The sequence below is a fragment of the Bison bison genome, unplaced genomic scaffold (genome assembly GCF_000754665.1).
Source record: "Bison bison bison isolate TAMUID 2011002044 unplaced genomic scaffold, Bison_UMD1.0 scf7180017864316, whole genome shotgun sequence".
Taxonomy (NCBI): domain Eukaryota; kingdom Metazoa; phylum Chordata; class Mammalia; order Artiodactyla; family Bovidae; genus Bison; species Bison bison.
Window position 1 is genome coordinate 3,665,183 of NW_011494888.1, and position 24,389 is coordinate 3,689,571.

Here is a 24,389-nt window from a genome sequence, read left to right on the forward strand (position 1 = left end):
CAGCTGCCGAGAGGAGCTACCCCACGTCCAAGGTAAGGAGCAGCGGCTGTGCTTTGCTGGAGCAGCCATGAAGAGATACCCCACGTCCAAGATAAGAGAAACCCAAGTAAGATGGTAGGTGTGAGAGGGCAGATTGAAACCACAATCACAGACAACTAGCCAATCTGATCACAAGGACCACAGCTTGTCTAACTCAATGAAATTAAGCCATTCCGTGTGGGGCCACCAAAGATGGAGGGGTCATGGTGGAGAGGGCTGACAGAATGTGGCCCACTGGAGAAGGGAATGGCAAACCTCTTCAGTATTCTTGCCTTGAGAACCCCATGAATAGTATGAAAAGGCAAAAAGTTAGGACACTGAAAGATGAACTCCCCAGGTCAGTAGATGCCCAATATGCTACTGGTGATCAGTGGAGAAGTAACTCCAGAAAGAATGAAGGGAGGGAGGCAAAGCAAAAACAATACCCAGTTGTGGATGTGACTGGTGATAGAAGCAAGGTCCGATGCTGTAAAGAGCAATATTGCATAGGAACCTGGAATGTCAGGTCCATGAATCAAAGCAAACTGGAAGTGGTCAAACAGGAGATGGCAAGAGTGAACGTCGACATTTTAGGAATCAGAGAACTAAAAAGGACTGGAATGGGTGAATTTAACTCAGATGACGATTATATCTACTACTGCGGGCAGGAATCCCTTAGAAGAAATGGAGTAGCCATCATGGTCAACAAAAGAGCCTGAAATTGCAGTACTTGGATGCAATCTCAAAAACAACAGAATGATCTCTGTTCGTTTCCAAGGCAAGCCATTCAATATCATGGTAATCCAAGTCTATGCCCCAACCGGTAATGCTGAAGGAGCTGAAGTTGAACAGTTCTATGAAGACCTACAAGACCTTCTAGAACTAACACCAAAAAAAGATGTCCTTTTCATTATAGGGAACTGGAATGCAAAAGTAGGAAGTCAAGAAATACCTGGAGTAACAGGCAAATTTGGCCTTGGAGTACAGAATGAAGCAGGGCAAAGGCTAATAGAGTTTTATCCAGAGAACACACTGGTCATAGCAAACACCCTCTTCCAACAACATGAGAAGACTCTACACATGGACATCACCAGATGGTCAACACCGAAATCAGATTGATTATATTCTTTGCAGCCAAAGATGGAGAAGCTCTATACAGTCAACAAAAACAAGACCAGGAGCTCACCGTGGCTCAGATCATGAACCCCTTATTGCCAAATTCAGACTTAAATTGAAGAAAGTGGGGTAAACCACTAAAACATTCAGGTATGATGGAAATAAAATCCCTTATGATTACACAGCGGAAGTGAGAAATAGATTTAAGGGACTAGATCTGATAGAGTGCCTGATGAACTATGGACAGAGGTTCATGACAAGGTATAGGAAACAGGGATCAAGACCATCCCCGAGAAAAAGAAATGCAAAAAAGCAAAATGGCTGTCTGAGGAGGCCTTACAAACAGCTGTGAAAAGAAGAGAAGCGAAAAGCAAAGGAGAAAAGGAAAGATATACCCATTTGAATGCAGAGTTCCAAAGAATAGCAAGGAGAGATAAGAAAGCCTTCCTCAGGGATCAATGCAAAGAAATAGAGGAAAACAACAGAATAGGGAAGACTAGAGATCTCTTTAAGAAAATTAGAGATACCAAGGGAACATTTCATGCAAAGATGGGCTCAGTAAAGGACAGAAATGGTATGGACCTAACAGAAGCAGAAGATATTAAGAAGAGGTGGCAAGAATACACAGAAGAACTGTACAAAAAAGATCTCCACGACCCAGATAATCATGATGGTGTAATCATTCACCTAGAACCAGACATCCTGGAATGTGAAGTCAAATGGGCCTTAGGAAGTATCACTATGAACAAAGCTAGTGGAGGTGATGGAATTCCAGTTGAGCTATCTCATATCCTAAAAGATGATGCTGTTAAAGTGCTGCACTCAATATGTCAGCAAATTTGGAAAACTCAGCAGTGGCCACAGGACTGGAAAAGGCCAAGTTTCATTCCAATCCCAAAGAAAGGCAATGCCAAAGAATGTTCAAATTACTGCACAATTGCACTCATCTCACACGCTAGTAAAATAATGCTCAAAATTCTCCAAGCCAGGCTTCAGCAATACGTGAACCATGAACTTCCAAATGTTCAAGCTGCTTTTAGAAAAGGCAGAGGAACCACAGATCAAATTGCCAAATCCGCTGGATCATCAAAAAAGCATGAGAATTCCAGAAAAACATCTATTTCTGCTTCATTGACTATGCCAAATCCTTTGACTGTGTGGATCACCACAAACTGTGGAAAATTCTTAAAGAGATGGGAATATCAGACCACCTGACCTGCCTCTTGAGGAACCTGTATGAAGGTCAGGAAGCAACAGTTATAACTGGACATGGAACAACCGACTGGTTCCAAATTGGGAAAGGAGTATGTCAAAGCTGTATATTGTCACCCTGCTTATTTAACTTATATGCAGAGTACATCATGAGAAACGCTGGGCTGGAAGAATCACAAGTTGGAATCAAGATTGCCAGGAGAAATATCAATAACGTCAGATATGCAGATGATACCACCCTTACGGCAGAAAGTGAAGAAGAACTAAATAGCCTCTTGATGAAAGTGAAAGAGGAGAGTTAAAAAAGTTGGCTTAAAGCTCTTCAGAAACCTAAGATCATGGTATCCGGTCCCATCACTTCTTGGCAAACAGATGGGGAAACATAGTGTTTAGACTTTATTTTGTGTCAGACTTTATTTTGGGGGGCTCCAAAATCACTGCAGATGGTGATTGCAGCCATGAAATTAAAAGACGCTTACTCCTTGGAAGGAAAGTTATGACTAACCTAGGCAGCATATTAAAAAGCAGACATTACTTTGTCAACAAAGGTCCGTCTAATCAAGGCTATGGTTTTTCCAGTAGTCATGTATGGATGTGAGAGTTGTATTATAAAGAAAGCTGAGGGCAGAAGAATTGATGCTTTTGAACTGTGGTGTTGGAGAAGGCTCTTGAGAGTCCCTTGGACTGCAAGGAGATCCAACCAGTCCATCCTAAAGGAAATCAGTCCTGGGTATTCACTGGGAGGACTGATGTTGAAGCTGAAACTTCAATACTTTGGTCACCTGATGCGAAGACCTAACTCACTTGAAAAGACACTGATGTTGGGAAAGACTGAAGGAAGGAGGAGAAGAAGATGACAGAGAATGAGATGGTTAGATGGCATCACCAACTCAATGGACATGAGTTTGGGTAAACTCTGGGAGTTGGTGATGGATAGGGAGGCCTGGGTGCTGCGGTTCATGGGGTCACTAAGAGTTGGACACGACTGAGCCACTGAACTGACTGATTGACTGACCAATAATGTGGTATAGGTTCAAAATTTCCCAAGGATTTTAATTGTCTGGAAGGTGGTTTTAGAATTCTCACAGGATATCAAAAATACTAAAATATTCCTCATTTCAATTTGAATTTTTAACAAACAAAGAATGGTTACAGAATAACTTCTGCATTGAGAAACCTGCTGAATAACTACAAGTATAGACAACTGGTTGCATCAGAAAAGCACTATTTTGAACTTTGTAACCTAAAGACACTGGGAGGGGGTGGGAATCAGAAAACACGGGTCAAAAATTAAATTATAACACTCTGTTAAAATGAATAGACTGGTGTGTCTATATTTATATTAAAAATATGTCTTAGAGAAGCAATCACTCAAGACACATATGCCTGTAACACGTACATTTGTTCAAAGAAAATGCACATTTTACACCTTTGTCCCAGGCAGCCCTAGGCACTAGGGACATAGTGAAGAACACGGCAGGCAGGATCTCATGAAACTTGAAATGGAGACCACTTATCCCTCATTAACTAATAACCAATAACCTTCTACAGTAAAGGATTAATGAAGAAAAAGGTAATGCAATGAAAAAGAATAAAACAGAGAGTTAAAAACACCGGCAGTTTAACCTTACTATTTCATCCAAGATGTAATTTTAAATGTGCTAGAAGAATTAAAAACTTTAAAAAGTGTATAGCAATGTAATACATAAAGGTAATAGTCACCCTCTCAAGTTCTCTATTTTCTAAACCTAATTTGGGAACAAAGTTTACCTAGATCCAAAGGGATTCTCTGGTAAGGCAAAATGGTGACTGGGAAGAGTTAATCAACAATGAATTTTATAAAACAATTTAAGACAACTGAACTCTTAAGGCCAATTTAAAAATACCTTTATTAAAACTGAGTGTTAAGTAGTTACTAGTCACTTAAAGTCTGCACCCCAATCTTTTCTTCAGCATTTCCCTTTCCTCTAACCACATCATATATCAGACCTCCCAAGTTCTTGCTAAGGGATTAAATGGTCTCTGCAAAGAAATGGCTATAGGTCAGCTACCAAAAATGGAAATTCTTCATTCTTTCATTCATCACTGTCACTGTTATATAGTACTTACCAATCTCCTATTACTATGTTCTTAACTCAAAGGCTGTTACACCCATACTAAGTAAGTTAAACTTCAACAAAGCATTGCAATGTTTTCCTCTAGGACTTCTAAAAGATGTTCCTAACTATGCAGACTAGAGTTCATACACAAGCACTCCCAAGATTCTGGTTCAATGGAAGTAGTCCTGCTATCCAAGAATATTTAATAAGCAGATATTTTGTTGCAAGTGGTTCACAGTCTACAGTGGAAACAACACAATTAAACAGTCTTAAGTTACTGTCAAGAGCTACTCTCAAACACATACCTAGATATACAGCTCATATGCTTAAGGATGTCTCTGCTCTCATAAACAAGGACTTGATTCAGGAATACTTACAGTTAACATTGAGGTTGTCAACAGGCCCCATGCAAAGAATTCAAGGAAGATGACAATAGCAGCATGGTATACACTTGGTCGGCCAAAGCCTTGTAGCTAAAAAAAAAGAGGAAAATTATTATGAAAAACAGTAAACAGTTAAAAGAAACCCATTATCCTAAAATGGTACTTAACACACACAAACTGTATAAACTTAGGACCTACCCATATTAAATAATATTAAATAATATGGGTAGGTCCTACCTATTTTCTAGTAGTCATGTATGGATGCGAGAGTTGGACCATAAAGAAAGCTGAGCACCAAAGAATTGATACTTTTGAACTGTGGTGATGGAGAAGACTCTTGAGAGTCCCTTGGACTGCAAGGAGACCAAATCAGTCAATCTTAAAGGAAATCAGTCCTGAATGTTCATTGGACGGACTGATGCTGAAGCTCCATTACTTTGGTCACCTGATGTGAAGAGTTGACTCATTAGAAAAGATCCTGATGCTGGGAAAGACTGAAGGCAAGAGGAGAAGGGGACAATAGAGGAAGGGATGGTTGGATGGCGTCACTGAGTCAATAGACATGAGTTTGAGCAAGCTCTGGGAGTTGGTGATGGACAGGGAAGACTGGCATGCTGCAGTCCATGGGGTCACCAAGAGTCGGACACGACTGAGCAACTAAACTAAACTGATATTATTTAAGATAAAGCTTCATTCTGTGGTATCCCTGATTTCTTCATCTTCCCTTATGGAAGATGTCAAGATTATACACTTTCTACTTGGCCTGTCAATGCAAATCACTGGAACTCTGGTAGAAAATCAACTGGGTCTTTAAGAGACTCAGGTTCCAGGACCTGAATATTCTGTCTGAAGACACTAATTAAGGGTTCCTTAGCCATTTGGCCTAAGTCTGAAGTTGCCCTTGTTACTTGAGAGAGGCAGACAGGGAGTCAACACTAAAAAGCTTCAGGGGCAGCATAGATGATTTAAAATGATAGGAGCTGGGGGAGGAACAATAAGGATTAGGTCAAATCTGAAAACACACTTTGATACATAAAGGTGTCAAAATCTAGCTTTCTGTTTCCCTTTTGTTTTAAAACTGCCTATTCTAATTTTCTTCAGTTTATGACTCTGGAGATAAAATCTAAAAGTCCACTGAATTAATGTTCTTTGACTCTGTGACAATGGTTATTACAAGATCAAGTGCTTTATTAGCATTTTGTATTGGAAGTGATACTTACAAAAGACTCTGTAAAATCCCCACTCTTCCCATGCTTTTCATACTTCAAAAGGTAAAAGCATATCTGCATGGTTTAATTAGAATCTAACCATGAGTAAATGATCAAATTCAGATTATGAGACATCTATAAGACAACCAGCCAGGTCTCCTTAGAAATGTCAATGTCATAAAAGACCAAGTAAAGGTAGGAGACTAGTACAGATTAAAGGAGACAAGTCATGACAACCAAATGGGGGATCCTGGATAAAAAGGAGACGAGAGGAAAAAATTTGAATATGTAATATATATTAGATAATCATATGGCATTAATGTTACTGCAACTTACGGCTATCAAATGATTTATCAAAAAAGAAGGTACATGTATACTTTTGAAAGCAAATGTCACAAAATTTAATTCTGTTAATTGTTGAGCCTTGATGAAGGGAATGACTATTCATTTTACTCTTCTTCTAATTTTTTATTGTTTTGAAAATTTTCAAAATTTTCAGGCCAAGAACAATTGTTATTAAAAATCCAAATTTGTAAATTTCTAGATTTTTGCAACAACTAATAAGTAGTTTTAAATGCCACTTAAATAAGACATTTGCAAAACAGAAAGCATTTTACAAAATTTTAAAAACAAAAAAGGACCATTTAAGCACCAAACAATTAAAACAAAGGAAGATCTTTATTATAACACAACCTTCAAACCAGGTTTTGAAACAGGAGGGTAGAGGGCACAATCTTTAGAAGAATGACATAGCCTAGGATATATAGAACATAAACTGGTTAGAATCAACTAGGTCTCCTGAGAAACCTATGTGCAGGTCAAGAAGCAACAGTTAGAACCAGACATGTAATGACTGGTTCCAAATTGGGAAATGAGCATGACAAGACCATACATTGTCACCCTGTGTATTTAACTTATATACACAGAGTACACCATGTGAACTACCAGGCTGGATGAATCACAAACTGGAATCAAGACTGCAGGGAGAAATATTAACAACCTCAGATATGCAGATGATACCACTCTAATGGCAGAAGCTGAAGAGGAACTAAAGAGTTTCTTGATGGGGGTGAAAGAGGAGAGTGTAAAAGCTGGCTTGAAACTCAACATTAAAAATACTAAGATTAGGCATCCAGTCCCATCACTTCATGGCAAATAGAAGGGGATAGAGTGGAAATAGTGACAGATTTTATTTTCTTGGGTCCCAAAATCACTGTAGATAGTGACTGCAGCCATGAAATTAAAAGACACTTGCTCCCTGGAAAGAAAGCAATGACAAACCTAGACAGCATATTAAAGAGCAGAGACGTCACTTTGCCAACAAAGATCTGTATAGTCAAAGCTATGTTTTCCCAGTAGTCATATAAGGATGTAAGTTGGTCCATAAAGGCTGAGCATCCAAGAATTGATGCTTTCTGGCTGTGACGCTGGAGAAGACTCTTGAGAGTCCCTTGGATGGCAAGGAGATCAAACCAGTCAACCCTAAAGGAAATCAATTGTGAATATTCATGGGAAGGGTTGTGGCTGAAGCTCTAATACTTCGGCCACCTGATGCAAAAAGCTGACTCACTGGAAAAGACCCAGATTCTGGGAAAGAATGAATGCAAAAGGAGAAGGGGGCAGCAGAGGATGAGATGGTTAGATAGTATCACTGACTCAATGGAGATGAATCTGAGCCAACTCCAAGAGACAGTGGAAGACAGAAGAGCCTGGCGAGCTATAGTTCATGGGGTTGCAGAGTCTGTCTGTCCATCACTAAACTCCTTCTGTAACACAACATTAAGAACCCAAGCTTCATTAAGTCCTGAGCCCAGGTGTGGGATCTCAATTAAAACAGAGGTGGGTTCAAGTCCCATCTGAGTTGTAACTGCACCAACTATAGAGTAGCTTTTCATCCTAGCTCCTTCATCTCTTGCAAGGTAGCCAGAGCAACCATTTAAATGTAAATTGATCCTCTTCTGGACCCTCCCTGGCTCCTACTGCATGGAACCACACATCTGACACATCCAACATGGTCCTACACTCCCTATTTCCTTTGTTATCTGCTATGGTTCTCTACAAGAGGTCTAACAAACTTCATTTTTGTTTACTGTCTACCTCCCCTAGACTGGAAATGTAAATGCCATGAAGGAAATGGATTTTTAAAATCTGTTTTGTTCAGAGATGTACTCCAAATAGTGCAACCCACTATAACAAGCCCTCAACAAAATGCAGGTGAGATGGAAGAAGGAGCTCTTTGGAAAGTAATGGTTTTTCTCTGGTCTCTTACACCACAAAATCTAGAATTTAGAAAAAATGACCCATATTCCTCAAAGACATGGTATGGAGAGTATAAAAAGAACCACATACTACATTAGTATACAGAGTAAAACAAATTTGACCAATACTAGCCAAAAGCAACATGTAGACTTTGGGTTTTGACCAACGGGAAAAACGGAGTCAACTGTGAAGTAAAACTCATATTTTAAACCAAGATAAAAAAAAATTAAACATAATAAATTTTCTCTGCCCTCTGGCCTCCCCTCTCCCCACTGTGGATAGTTTGTCTGCCTTATGCATCAACCAAATCTTTCCCATCAGTAGAAATTTCCCCTCATCCATAAATGGCAATATTCTCCTAAGATAACACCTTAAATATAACATTCTTTCTTGATAAGGGGTCACACGGCTCTCTGATATGGATTGTGAAAGCTGTCAATAATATGATAGTTGATGTATAGCCCCTCTGTCTCAAAAACACTGGATATAACTGTTCTTGACCTCTAAAGAAGTGCAATGATATAACTGTGTATGGACCAAACGATTTTCAGAGTTTTCTGACATGCTCCTCCTGGTTAAAAACCTCATGCTTAGCTCAAACAAAAATTTTCATTTCTTTCTTAGATCAATTTATTTTTCATCAACCCAATCATAGAAATTTGGAAATAGAATAGGTATTAAGTGATACTCAAGACTTATACTCATCGTAATAATGGTACTGAAGACTTCTTTAAGTTCTTAAATCTTAGAGTCACAAACTAATGTATTAAAATTTTAAACAGAAGATATCTGTAATCTGTTTTAGAATCTACAGAATGAAAACAAAAGCAGAAGTAATGATAAAAATATATTTTAAAAAGTAAATAGCTTATATGCATTTACCAATAATTTCCAAATTATCTACAGTTAAATTACCCACCCCACACTGCAAAGAATCTATTCTCAAAACGTGGATGAATATATGTCAACAAATTGCATAACTATCATTGTAAATCATTCATTTTATCAATCATCATGCACACAGAATTTTTTAAAAAGCAAATAAAAACACCCCAAAACCTTTGAAAACTGCTCACACTAGGAAGCAAAGGAGGGTCACCTTTTTCTCATTTGCAGTTTCTGTGGTTTAGTGTAGTACTCTTTCCCAGGCAAGTTCTATTTATGAAGACCACTGGGATAGAGATCCACGTGGCTACAATGCTAATTAAATATAAAAACAGGCACTCAGTTTGCAGGCATATACCATTAGACAATTATGCTGTGTTTAACACCTTGCAAAAAAAATAGACAACCCGCCTTTTGTTCAAGTAGTAAATGTTTATATCTGTCAGTTAAAAATTGTTTAAATTTACATCTCTTCTAAAATGCAAACACTTTCTTTCATCTCCATGTAAACTACCTTAATTATCATTCATCCCTAGCAAATCTTGACAGCCAGGCCTTGATATAGTGGGAATTTTGTGTAGGCAACTATATAGGAGACGGTGGCAAAAATAAATCTGCTTTCTTTCCAATTCTTCCGTAAGTTCTCCGTGTCTAGTATGCTGATGAAAAAAGCAGCACATGCTTCTTTAAATTATGATCTAATTAGAAACGATTTACTAAACTTTTAATTATTTCCAGTTGAGCATGATGTAGCAAAACCTCTCTGGATCAGTTCAATGTCTCCCCTCTCCATTTTCAGTCATCAGTCAGTTCAGTTCAGTCACTCAGTTGTGTCCAACTCATTGTGGCCCCATGGACTGCAGCATGCCAGGCTTCCCTGTCCATTACCAACTCCAGGAGCTTGCTCAAACTCATGTCCATTGAGTCGGTGATGCCATCCAACCATCTCATCCTTTGTCATCCCGTCTCCTCCTGCCTTCAATCTTTCCCAACATCAGGGTCTTTTCAAAAGAGTCAGTTCTTTGCATCAGGTGGCCAGTTACTAGAGTTTCAGCTTTAGCATCAGTCCTTCCAAAAAATATTCAGGACTGATTTCCTTTAGGATCAACTGGTTGGATCTCCTCGCAGTCCAAGGGACTCTCAAGAGTCTTCTCCAACACCACAGTTCAAGAGCATCAATTCTTTGGCACTCAGCTTTCTTTACAGTCCAGCTCTCACATCCATACATGACTACTGGAAAAACCATAGCTTGACTAGATGGACCTTTGTCAGCAAACTCTGCTTTTTAATATGCTGTCTAGGTTGGTCACCGCTTTTCTCCCAAGGAGCAAGAGTCTTTTAATTTCATGGCTGCAGTCACCATCTGCAGTGATTCTGGAGTCCCCAGAAACAAAGTCTTTCACTGTTTCCCTATCTATTTGCCATGAAATGATGGAACCGGATGCCAGGATCTTAGTTTTCTGAATGTTGAGTTTTAAGCCAACTTAAATCCCTCTGCATTTTGCCCCTTTATAAATCAGTATGGGACATCTTGAGATATTTTGAAGCACAGGATGAAAAGCATGTGATGTCTTTACACATTCACATCTCTCCCACAGATGATGATCCCGCCTTGACTCTTAACTCACTATGTGCTCCAAATCTTTCTTGACACTACACTCAACAGTGAGCATTCTAAAATACAAATCTCATCCCATTAGTCCTGTGTGTGTATGTGTGTTAGTTGCTCAGTCATGTCCAACTCTTTGTGACCCCACGGACTGTAGCCCGCCAAGCTTCTCTGTCCATGGAATTCTCCAGGCAAGAATACTGGACTGGACTGCCATTCTCTTTGCCAGAGGAACTTCCCAACCCAGGGATCGATCGAACCCTGGTCTCCTGTCTCACAAGCAGATTCTTTACCATTTCAGCTACAGGGAAGAACTGTAGAAGACTTCAAAAAATGAACTACAGATTGTTCCTATTCCTGTACACTAAACCTTTTAATAGTGTGACTGTGCTGTCAATTCCATTAGGTTTATTTCTCCACTTCCTGAGATATGGAGGGGCTTAGCAACTTGATCTAACCAACATATATCAGATAAAGTAACAACATATACCTCTGATGAAGGCCTCCAGAGGCCTTCAAGACTTCAGAGAAATCCCATCTAGGCATACAAGGATGAGAGCATATGAGACTCTCCCTATGAGGCCGTCTAGATAAACCAAGGGCCTGATACAGGGGCAAGGCCAGCTGAGATCATCCAACTCCAGTCAAGCCAGCAGATGACTGAAAAAGTATGAGTAACTCCCTCCACCTCCACCCCCCGCCCCAAAAGAAAAATGCAGTGAAGAACCCCACATGAGATTAACCGAAACTGCTAATCCAAAGAATACTTGTTTTAAGTCAATAAATTTTAGGGTAGTTCCTTATAAAAAGCAAATACTAATAGGAACTGATATAAACACCACCCCCTTGCCCTCATGATTAAACTCAAGACTGTTTTGAGTCTCCTCTAACTCCCCAATCTCACCCTTAGTCCAAACACAACTCAATGAAAAATGTGTGAGATTAAAGAATAACCTCCATCACAAACATCCTTTTTTACTTCTATTTTAAAAAATAGATGGAGTAATCATTATATTTATTATAAGTGTTTGCAGTTACGAGCTTCCCTGGTGGCTCAGATGGTAAAGCGTCTGCCTGCAATGTGGGAGACCCGGGTTCAATCCTTGAGTTGGGAAGATCTCCTGGAGAAGGAAATGGCAACCCAGTCCAGTATTCTTGCCTGGAGAATCCCATGGATGGAGGAGCCTGGTAGGCTACAGTCCATGGGGTTGCAAAGAGTCGGACACGACTGAACGATTTCACTTTCACTTTTCACTTTTGCGGTTACAAAGAGAAACAAGAATTTCTGAGAAATTATTTTTTGAACACTAAGCTACAAAAAATTAGTTCACATGTGAAGTCAAGTGGGCCTTAGAAAGCATCACTATGAACAAAGCTAGCAGAGGTGATGGAATTCCAGTTGAGCTATTTCAAATCCTGGAAGCTGATGCTGTGAAAGCTGCACTCAATATGCCAGCAAATTTGGAAAACTCAGCAGTGGCCACAGGACTGGAAAAGGGCAGTTTTCATTCCAATCCCAAAGAAAGGCAATGCCAAAGAATGCTCAGACTACCACACAACTGCACTCATCTCACACGCTAGTAAAGTAATGCTCAAAATTCTCCAAGCCAGGCTTCAGCAATATGTGAACCATGAACTTCCTGATGTTCAAGCTGGTTTTAGAAAAGGCAGAGGAACCAGACATCAAATTGCCAACATCCACTGGATCATGGGAAAAGCAAGAGAGTTCCAGAAAAACATCTATTTCTGCTTTATTGACTATGCCAAAGCCTTTGACTGTATGGATCACAATAAACCGTGGAAAATTCTGAGAGATGGGAATACCAGACCACCTGACCTGCCTCTTGAGAAATTTGTATACAGGTCAGGAAGCAACAATTAGAACTGGACATTGAACAACAGACTGGTTCCAAATAGGAAAAGGAGTATGTCAAGGCTGTATATTGTCACCCTGCTTATTTAATTTCTATGCAGAGTACATCATGAGAAATGCTGGGCTGGAAGACGCACAAGCTGGAATAAAGATTGCCGGGAGAAGCATCAATAACCTCAGATATGCACATGACACCACTCTTATGGCAGAAAGTGAAGAGGAACTAAAAAGCCTCTTGATGAAAGTGAAAGTGGAAAGTGAAAAAGTCGTCTTAAAGCTCGACATTCAGAAAACGAAGATCGTGGCATGCGGTCCCATCACTTCATGGGAAATAGATGGGGAAACAGTGGAAACAGTGTCAGACTTTATTTTTGGGGGCTCCAAAATCACTGCAGATGGTGACTGCAGCCATGAAATTAAAAGACACTTACTCCTTGGAAGGAAGTTATGATCAACCTAGATAGCATATTCAAAAGCAGAGACATTACTTTGCCAACAAAGGCCCACCTAGTCAAGGCTATGGTTTTTCCTGTGATCATGTATGGATGTGAGAGTTGGGCTGTGAAGAAGGCTGAGCGCTGAAGAATTGATGCTTTTGAACTGTGGTGTTGGAGAAGACTCTTCAGAGTCCCTTGGACTGCAAGGAGATCCAACCAGTCCATTCTGAAGGAGATCAACCCTGGGATTTCTTTGTAAGTATTGATGCTAAAGCTGAAACTCCAGTACTTTGGCCACCTCATGCCAAGAGTTGACTCATTGGAAAAGACTCTGATGCTGGGAGGGATTGGGGGCAGGAGGAGAAGGGGACAACAGAGGATGAGATGGCTGGATGGCATCACTGACTTGATGGACATGAGTCTCAGTGAACTCCAGGTGTTGGTGATGGACAGGGAGGCCTGGCGTGCTGCGATTCATGGGGTCACAAAGAGTAGGACATGAATGAGCGACTGAACTGAACTGAACTGAACGGTGGTGGGAGCAGGGGAACGAGAGTGACATCTGGACTTGTGAAACAGGCTACAACATGAATGAACCTTGAGGACACTATGTTAAGTGAAATAAACCAGTCACACACACTAAAAAACAAATACCTTATGGTTCCACTTATATGAGGTATCTAGAGTAGCTGAACATAGAAACAAAATGTAGAATGGTGGATGACAGATGGAGTATGGTGAAAGAGGAAATTGTTATTTACTGGGTATAGTTTACTTTGCAAGATGAAAATGTTCTGTTAACAATGCAAATATACTTAATACTACGGAACTGTACACTTAAAATTTAACATCTTAATTGTTTTATATTATCTATACTTTACCACAATTAAAGAAAATTTATATGTACATATATATATGCCTGCAATGCGGGAGACTTGGGTTGGATTCCTGGGTCAGGAAGATCCTCTGGAAGAAGAAATGGCAACCCATTCCAGTACTCTTGCCTGGAAAATTCCATGGACGGAGGAGCCTGGTAAGTTATAATCTGTGGGGTTGCAAAGGGTTGGACACAACTGAGTGAGTTCACTTACACACACATATATATGCATGTGAATATTCAAAATCATGTAAGAGACCCCCAAAGAGCATTCTTTTCCTCCTTTGGAGAAGAAGATCTACAAAAGCGGCTGAAACTGAAGGAAAGGGACTCGGTGTTATTAAAGATGATGAGGCCCATATAGATTAAGACCTATTTCTTTCAAACATAAACCCCAGATAGAGACATCCAAGAGCAGCCAAAGGTCTAGACTTGTTTTAGAGTTTCCTTTCACACACAGGGTGCTCCAGGGTGCTTTCTACAGGAGTTATTTTTTAACTTAGTGATGATTTTCCTAGGATATTCAAAGTTAACTTGTAAGTAAATCAAAAGCATGGTCCATAGCATTCTGTTTAAAAGACTGTATATTACTCATTATAGGAAAAGAGTAAGCACTCATTTTTTTATTTTTTAATGTGAGGAATTAAGATTGTATGCTTAAGAAGGAAAACAACTTCAACTCTCAGCTCTGTTAATTAAGCCTACTGTGATTCTCTCCTCAGGAGACATACCTAGAGGATTAACATCACTCTGGCTACACAGGAGTTTGTAAAAAAGTGAAAATGTTTGTCACCCAGTTGTCTTTGACTCTTCGTGACCCATGGACTGTAGCCCGCTAGGTTCCTCCATCCATGGAATTCTCCAGGCAAGAATACTGGAGTGGCTAGCAATTCCCTTCTGCAGGAGATGTTCCCAACCCAGGGATGAAACCTGTGTCTCCTGTACTGCAGGCAGACTCTTTACCTTCTGACCACAGGAGTTTGTAACTAGTCATCAAAACAATACACAATGCAAAACGAGTACTCCCTGGACTTCATTCAAAGCCAGACACAGCAATCAGCCAATGAATCACTGCACATATAATCCTAAAACTTACCTAATGAGCTTAACACAAAAAGCCAAAATATCAAATACATGAAAGGCATTATTAAGGGAATTAAATACTTGGACTTAGCACTTCTCTTTTATCTTAATGTTTTATATAACAGTAGAGACTAATAAGAGAGTTAAACAGTAGAGACTAATAGTTCAGTTCAGTTGCTTAGTTGTGTCCGACTCTTTGTGACCCCATGCACTGCAGCACACCAGGCTTCCCTGTCCATCACCAACTCCCAGAGTCTACCCAAACCCATGTCTATTGAGTTGGTGATGCCATCCAGCCATCTCATCCTCTGTCGTCCCCTTCTCCTGCCCCCAATCCTTCCCAGCATTAGGGTCTTTTCCAACAAGTCAACTCTTCGCATGAGGTGGCCAAAGTATTGGAGTTTCAGCTTCAACATCAGTCCTTCCAATGAACACCCAGGACTGATCTCCTTTGGGATGGACTGGTTGGATCTCCTTGCAGTCCAAGGGACTCTCAAGAGTCTTCTCCAACACCACAGTTCAAAAGCATAAATTCTTCAGCACTCAGCTTTCTTCACTGTCCAACCTTCACATCCATACATGACTACTGGAAAAACCACAGCCTTGACTAGACAGACCTTTGTTGGCAAAGTAATGTCTCTGCTTTTAAATATGCTATCTAGGTTGGTCATAATTTTCAATACTAAGACAGTTAATTTTTAGGTAGGTTGATAGAGAGTCCAGGGCCCTTGAGGAAGAGGAGGAGGCAACCCTTTTTTACATTCTTTCCCCTTAGGCCTGTGAGCTGCTATGGCAACAATCTATTTGTCTAAGACTAACTCTAACCCCAGAGCTAATGATTATACAACAAAACAATGTACCTATTCAGAAACCTATTTTTCTTCAAAAACCTATGCCCTTGATTATATGGATACAATATATCCCAACCAAAGACATCTTGTTCAGAGACCTGTTCCCCTTGGTTAATCTTGTTTTGATGTTATCTCAAGATGTATGTTGAGGGAGAGGAGCCTGGTAAAACTTTCACTGCCTTGAAGTATATATACCTTGAGGTATATATAATATCCCACTAAAGCAGCAAGGGTGGGTATACTCCTATCCCCTTCCAGTGCCTTTCACTGAAAGCTCTTCTCTATTCTTTCACTTTAATAAAATCTCTGCTACACAAAGCTCTGAATGACTGAGGCTACGTCTTTGGTCCCAGAGTGAATTCTTCTCCTTCGGAGACCTTCTCCTTCGAATTCAACACACCATTCACTGTAAGCTATCGCTAATGAGTTAATTATCTTTCTGCATTCCTTTTTATGGAATAGACATACATAAAAACCTTACAACTGTTACATGAACATACGAAAGTCATAAAACATTAAAGTAAGGGAATATATTAATTAATATATGTTCTACTTTCCATAGGCAATCACGATGCTAGAAATGCGTCAATATTTTTACACATGTACATTATAGGTAAAAACATTCTTTTACATAAATGGTAACAGAAAATGTATCTTCTTTCTTTTTTATGAATACCTTAACCTATTTTTCCATGTCACTGTATACAAATTCTTGTTCTCTGTAGCTGATAAACTGTATTCCACTGTATGAAAATACCATTATTTTACCCATTCCATGTTGATGGATATCAATGGAGTTTTGTCTTTTTTTTTTAATGTTGTTGAAATAATAATTTTTACTTTAAAACATTTTAAAGATAATTTTAAAGATACAGAAACCAGTAGAGTCTTTGTATATCCCTTACGAGTGTCCCCAAATGTTAACATATTAAATAACTATGGTATAATTATTCAAATCTGGAGGCAAACATCACTATGCTACTTTAGCTAATTCATGAATCTTATGTGAATTCACTTTTTCCCCACTAATTTATTTTTCCTAGTTTAGGGTCTAATCAACGATTTCACACTGCATTTTCTCATGTTTCCTTAGACTCATGTTTATGAGTTTAAAACTCTAAACTCATGTTTAGACTCATGAGAACTGGTTCTCATGTTTCCTTAGACTTTTCCAATCTGAGATGATTCCTAAGATTTTTATTTTATATTTTCATGATCTTAACACTTTCAAGAAGTACTGGTATATACTTAGCAGTTATTCTGTAGAATGCCCTTCAATTTGAATTCGTCTAATGTTCTCTCATGATTTGGTTAGTGATAATCACTAAAAATGTTTCAGTTCAGTTCAGTTCAGTCGCTCAGTCGTGTCCTACTCTTTGCGACCCCATGAATTGCAGCACGCCAGGCCTCCCTGTCCATCACCAACTCCCGGAGTTCCCTGAGACTCATGTCCATCGAGTCAGTGATGCCATCCAGCCATCTCATCCCCTGTCGTCCCCTTCTCCTCCGGCCCCCAATCCCTCCCAGCATCAGAGTCTTTTCCAATGAGTCAACTCTTGGCATGAGGTGGCGAAAGTACTGGAGTTTCAGCTTTAGCATCATTCCTTCCAAAGAAATCCCAGGGCTGATCTCCTTCAGAATGGACTGGTTGGATCTCCTTGCAGTCCAAGGGACTCTGAAGAGTCTTCTCCAGCACCACAGTTCAAAAGCATCAATTCTTTGGCACTCAGCTTTCTTCACAGTCCAACTCTCACATCCATACATGACCACTGGAAAAAACATAGCCTTGACTAGACAGACCTTTGTTGGCAAAGTAATGTCTCTGCTTTTGAATATGCTATCTAGGTTGGTCATAACTTTTCTTCCAAGGAGTAAGCGTCTTTTAATTTCATGGCTGCAGTCACCATCTGCAGTGATTTTGGAGCCCCCCCCAAAAAAAGTCTGACACTGTTTCCACTGTTTCCCCATCTATTTCCCATGAAGTGATGGGACCAGATGCCCAAGTGATCTTCGTTTTCTGAATGTTGAGTTTTAAGCCAACTTTTTCACTCTCCTCTTTCACCTTCATTAAGAGGCTTTTAGTTCCTCTTCACTTTCTGCCATAAGTGTGGTGTCATCTGCATATCTGAGATTATTGATATTTCTCCCGGCAATCTTGATTCCAGCTTGTTGCTTCTTCCAGCCCAGCGTTTCTCATGATGTACTCTGCATATAAATTAAATAAGCAGGGTGACAATATACAGCCTTGACGTACGTACTCCTTTTTCTATTTGGAACTAGTCTGTTGTTCCATGTCCAGTTCTAACCGTTGCTTCCTGACCTTCATACAAATTTCTCAAGAGGCAGGTCAGGTGGTCTGGTATTCCCATCTCTTTCAGAATTTTCCACAGTTTATTGTGATCCATACAGTCAAAGGCTTTGGCATAGTCAATAAAGCAGAAATAGATGTTTTTCTGGAACTCTCTTGCTTTTCCCATGATCCAGTGGACGTTGATAAATTGATCTCTGGTTCCTCTGCCTTTTCTAAAACCAGCTTGAACGTCTGGAAGTTCATGGTTCACGTATTGCTGAAGCCTGGCTTGGAGAATTTTGAGCATTGCTTTACTAGCGTGTGAGATGAGTGCAGTTGTGTGGTAGTCTGAGCATTCTTTGGCATTGCCTCTCTTTGGGATTGGAATGAAAACTGACCTTTTCCAGTGCTGTGGCCTCTGCTGAGTTTTCCAAATTTGCTGGCATATTGAGTGCAGCACTTTCACAGCATCATCTTTCAGGATTTGAAATAGCTCAACTGGAATTTCATCACCTCCAGTAGCTTTGTTCGTAGTGATGCTTTCTAAGGCCCACTTGACTTCACATTCCAGGATATCTGGCTCTAGGTGAGTGATCATACCATCGTGATTATTTGGGTTGTGAAGATCTTTTTTGTATAGTTCTTCTGTGTATTCTTGCCACCTCTTCTTAATATCTTCTGCTTCTGTTAGGTCCATACAATTTCTGTCCTTTATTGAGCCCATCTTTGCATGAAATGTTCCCTTGGTATCTCTAATTTTCTTGAGGAGGTCTCTAGTCTTTCCCATTCTGTTGTTTTCCTCTATTTCTTTGCATTGATCGCAGAGGAAGGCTTTTTTTATCTCTTCTTGCTTTTCTTTGGAACTCTGCATTCAGATGCTTACATCTTTCCTTTTCTCCTTTGCTTTTTGCTTCTCATAAAATTCACCTCTCCATATATTCACAAAGTTTTAAAACTATTACCCAAAAAGAAGTCCCATACCCCATTTTCTCCTCACCCCATCCCCTAGTAACAATCTAACTTCTAAATCTGTCTCTACAGATTTGCCTACTCTAGAATCATATATAAATAGAATTCACAAATGGAATCATACAACATGTGGCTTATTGTGTCTTGCTGTTTCCATCCAGCATAATATTTTCAAAGTTCATCATTGTTCATTATTCAATTCTATGGCCAAATAATATTCCATTATGTGAATGTACTGCATTCTGCTTGTTCATTTATCAGTTTAATAGACACGAGTTCTTTCTACCTTTGGCTATTACAAATAATGCTAGTATAAACACTGATGTACACATTTTTGTAGAACATAATTCTCTTGGCTATGCATTAAGGAGTAGAACTGCTGGGACAATTAATGTCCTTTTATATATACAAATGTACAGTATTCTAGGATAAATTCCTGAAAGTGGAATTGTAGGGGCAAAGGTTAAACACACTTTAAGTTATAATCAATAAGAAATATTATAATAAAAAAGCAATATAAACTGTGAGTGAAAAAAAAAAAACAACTTCAGATTACATGAGCTAATCAACAAATGTCTCTAACACACACAATGCTTCTTAAAAAAAAAAAAAATCAAGGAAGACTAAAAACCCAACAGTAAGATGGGCAAAAGACAAACTGTTCATAGAATAAGGTATTGTATCAAATAGCCCTTCAACAACTTCATTCATAATAAGAAAACTGCAAATTGAGCTTTACTCAGATAATGTCTCATTGTCAGATCAGGCAATCTTCCAAAGTTTGACAATATTCCCTCATATTGCTAACCGCATGAAAAATCATACAATGTGGCAACATCTAGCAAAATTACTTACATATTTATCCTTCAAAGCAACAATTCCACTTTAGGGATCTGTGCCAAAGACAAAACAGGAATAATATGAGGTGTCATATAGACAGGGCTCTGCAACACTTCAATAGGGTTTCCCCCTCAAGGGACTCAGTTCATCCAGTAAAGTACTACCAGAATAGTCTATAGTAAATCCACACACTAGAGTATTATACAGTGATAACATATTGCTTCGTAGCAATGATCAGAATATGTTGTTAAGTAAAAAAAGCAAGGCACGTACAGTACTTTTTAATCCAAGAGATCAAATACTATTAATACCTATGCACACACATACATTTGGTTATAATAAAATACAAAACATAGGTGGAAAGAAGCATCCAAAGCAGTATCCAAAGAAAACCAGTTACATACATGAGAAGGAGGGAGAGAAATGGGAGTGACAGATGGAGTAAAATTTCACATCTTGTTTTATATATTTGCTTTTGGAACAAAGGATTATAGATGCTTTGAAAGTGAAAGTCACTCAGTTATGTCCTACTCTTTGTGATCCCATGAAGCCCGCCAGGCTCCTCTGTCCCTGGAATTCTCCAGGCAAGAATACTGGAGTGGGTAGCCATTCCCTTCTCCAGGAGATCTTCTCAACGCAGGGATCGAACCTGTGTCTCCTGCACTGCAGGCAGATTCTTTACCATCTGAACCTAAAACATAATTAAATCCAAATGAAATAAATCAACCTGTGTATCAAGGTGTTGTTTAGTTGCTTTTTAAAATACAGAATTTGAATGCACGTCCTAAGGATCCAAAAAATTAGAAAAACACACACACACACACAAAAACTAAGCTGTTTTAAAGTAATCCTGTTGATACTAGAAACACTTTTATTTTCTGAAACTTCAAATGCATCTAATAGCACAGTAAATACGTTACCATGCTATTATCTCTATGAACAAAGATTTTCATTGTTTCAGAGAAAAAGATACAAATGTAAAATGAAAGAAGTAAAAACTTGAAATCTTAAATTTGATTTAAAAATATTAATATAGATTGTGGTATAATTACCTTAAAGGAAAATAGGATTTCCTAATTCTATTCACTGAAAAAGTGTACAAAAAATGAGCCACCTAACAGGAGTGAACACCTCCTAGAGCACAGATTGTGGTCTTGAAACATCATTTCCCACTAAAAGAAAATTGAAATTTTTGACAATAAGTTGACTAAAGGTTTTCGGTCAAAAAATGTACACGATCTTGGAACATATTTTGCCAAAAGCAAAGATGCTATAGACAACTATGGTCATATCAAAAGGATTCAGGAACCAATCTAAAGGGACCCCCAGTGGGGAAGGACTGAGTAAGAAGGGCAATATCTGCATGAATTGAAATGTAAGATCTTTGGTGGATGTTAGAAAACTAAGCTATTATTCTGAAAACTGGTAAATGTGTGAAAAAATGAGAGAGAAGCATGTATTCCCCTTTTCTACATCTCAGGATAACCAAACACTGATTAGCTAAAGTTCTTTTTAAGAATTTTGATAATGAATGAAAAAGGAATGGTTAACTTATTATCTTCACACTTTGTAAGCTCAATGAAATAGTAAGTACAGGCAATTAACTATTAATGGGCTTAAAGTCATTACGTCCCTTCATGAATCATAGCCTTGTCATGGCAATGGGGCATATGTCATGCAAGGCCACACAAAATGGATGGGTCATAGTGGAGAGTTCTGACAAAATGTGGTCCACTGGAGGAGGGAATGGCAAGCCATTCCAGTATTCTTGCCATGAGAACTCCATGAACAATATAAGGCAAAAAGATATGGCACCAGATGATGAGCCCGCCAGGTCAGATTGTGTCCAGTATATTACTGGAGAAGGAAATGGCAACCCAATCCAGTACTCTTGCCTAAAAAATTCCATGGATGGAGGAGCCTGGTGGGCTAGTCCATGGGGTCACGAAGAGTAGGACACGACTGAGCGACTTCATGATACTACTGGGAAAGAGTGGAAGACAATTACAAATAGCTCCAAAAAGAATGAAGTAGCTGGGCCAAAGCAGAAATAATGCTCAGCTGTGATGGTGGCTGGTGGTGAAAGTAAACTCTGATGCTATAAAGAACAGTACTGCATAGTGTGGGGAAAGAGCAAAGTAGCCAGGATGGTGTGGTCAGGCTCTCTCGCCCCATGCTCTGTAAACAATGACCCTGCACAATTATGGAACATCTGAGATCACTTACAGTGCTGCACATGTGCATCACGAGGTACTTGCTTGGTCATGGGCTACTCTGTGAGGTACACCAGTAAAAACTTCACTTGGAAAAGCCCTGAAGGGTTGTGTGTGGTTATGTTGTGTTCTGTCTAATGCTATGGCTGCTGCACCAGCCAGGAGAGAATAAATGTATCTGCAGTTCCCATGGAACCTAGCATTTTTTTCCAGCCTCTTAGCTCGCACCTTGCCTGCCATGGGTTCAGCGAACAATGCAGACAGATGAACAGGATGAGCAAGACCACTGGCACTGTGAGCGGGGATCAGCAGCACACAGAGGAACCTGGAATATTAGGTTAGTCAACAAGAGTCCAAAATGCAGTACTTGGGTGCAATCTCAAAAATAACAGAATTGTCTCAGTTCATTTCCAAGGCAAACCATTCAACATCACAGTAATCCAAGTCTGTGCCCCAACCAAGGATGCTGAAGTTAAAACTAAATGGTTCTATGAACACCTATAAGACCTTCTAGAACTAACACTGAAGAAGATGTCCTTTTCATTATAAGGGATTGAAATGCAAAAATAGGAACTCAAGAGATACCCAGAATTGTAAGCAAGTTTGGCCTTGGAGTACAAAATGAAGAAGGGCAGAGGCTAACAGATTTTTGTCAAGAGAACACACTGATCATAACAAACACCTCTTCCAACAACACGAGATACAATCCTACACAAGGACACCACCAAATGGTCAACACCGAAATCAGACTGATTATATTCTTTACAGCCAAAGATGGAGAAGCTCTTACAGTCAGCAAAAACAAGGCCTGGAGTTGACTGTGGCTCAGATCTTAAATTGAAGAAAGTAGGGAAAACCAGTAGGCCATTCAGGTACAACCTAAATCAAATTCTTTATGATTATACATGGAAGTGATGAATAAAAGGATGAGCCCTGGTGACCAGGGTACATTAAGAACTATGGACAGATTCATAATATTGTACAGGAGTCACTGACCAAAACATCCCAAAGAAAAAGAAATGAAAGAAGGCAAAGTGGTTATCCGAGGAGGCTTTACAAATAGCTGAGGAAAGAAGAGAAGTAAAAAAGCAAGGGAGAAAAGGAAAGATATATCCAACTGAACAGAGTTCTAGACAACACCAAGGAGAGATAACAAGGACTTCTCACAGGAACAGTGCAAAGAATAGAGGAAAATGATAGAATGGGAAAGACTAGATACCTCTTCAAGAAAACTGGAGTTATCAAGCGAATAGTACATGCAAGGGTGGGTATGATAAAGGATAGAAACAGTAAGGAACTAACAGAAGCATAAGAGATTAAAAAGAGATGGCAAGAATACACAGAGAGTGAAAGTGAAGTTGCTCAGTCGTGTCCAACACTTTGCGACCTCATGGACTGTAGCCTACCAGGCTCCTCTGTCCATGGGATTTTCCAGGCAATAGTACTGGAGTGGATTGCCATTTCCTTCTCCAGCAGATCTTCCCAACCCAGGGATGGAACCCAGGTCTCCCGCATTATAGTCAGACGCTTTACCATCTAAGCCACCAGGGAAGCAATTCAGGTGATACTTAAAGACCTGTTTACACAAAATATAGGTGAAAAAGAGATAATGTTTCAAGAACAACATGGCAGAGGAGTAGGGGGGCATGGAGTACATCTCTCTCCATGGATACATCAGGAATACACATTCGACACAGAAGTGCATGCAGCACACCAGCTGAGAGGGGACAGGAGTACCTGACCAGCAGAAAATAATATATAGAACTATGAGAAACTTGGTAGAATGAATGAACTAGGGGGGAAAAAAGGAGTGTTAGTAAACAGTAAAACTGGACCTGCCTTCATCGGGTGGGGGAACTGAAGCAGGGCTCCGATCACCACATTGGGGCAACTGTCTGAGTCAGAGAAGAAACATTTGAGGCTGAGAGTGAAAACCTGATCTGTGGCAGCCTAAATGGAATGAGAATCAGACAGTCCTTGCCACAGCCATACATACCGTGGACAGGGACGCAGGTGCCCTAGAAGATACAGCGGCTGGGGGCTGGAGTTTAGGGATTGTGGAGCAATCCCAGGGCGAGGCCTGCTGTTGACTGTGGAGAGACGGATAGAGGGGATGTGAGGGAGGAGACTGTGGTGGGACATGCCTGTGGGGGAAAGCGGGGCATCC

The 24,389-nt window shown here is 39.7% G+C and overlaps 1 protein-coding gene across 5 annotated transcripts in view; it reads right to left on the reverse strand.

Moving 5' to 3' along the window:
* Positions 1 to 24,389, reverse strand: part of HIATL1 (hippocampus abundant transcript-like 1) — a 121,782-nt gene that overhangs the window by 78,329 nt on the left and 19,064 nt on the right. Inside the window, exons 1-3 of one of the 5 annotated variants that reach the window (XM_010852795.1) lie at positions 20,659 to 20,679; positions 20,025 to 20,062; positions 4,823 to 4,918 (exon numbers count right to left, since the gene is read on the reverse strand). In XM_010852795.1, the coding sequence (XP_010851097.1) occupies positions 4,823 to 4,831 (9 nt within the window). In that variant the 5' untranslated portion in view covers positions 4,832 to 4,918; positions 20,025 to 20,062; positions 20,659 to 20,679. Of the gene's footprint in view, positions 1 to 4,822; positions 4,919 to 9,394; positions 9,496 to 20,024; positions 20,063 to 20,540; positions 20,564 to 20,658; positions 20,680 to 22,450; positions 22,548 to 24,389 lie in introns of those variants that run through there. The other 4 variants (XM_010852796.1, XM_010852794.1, XM_010852793.1 and 1 more) reach the window with 4 other exon arrangements.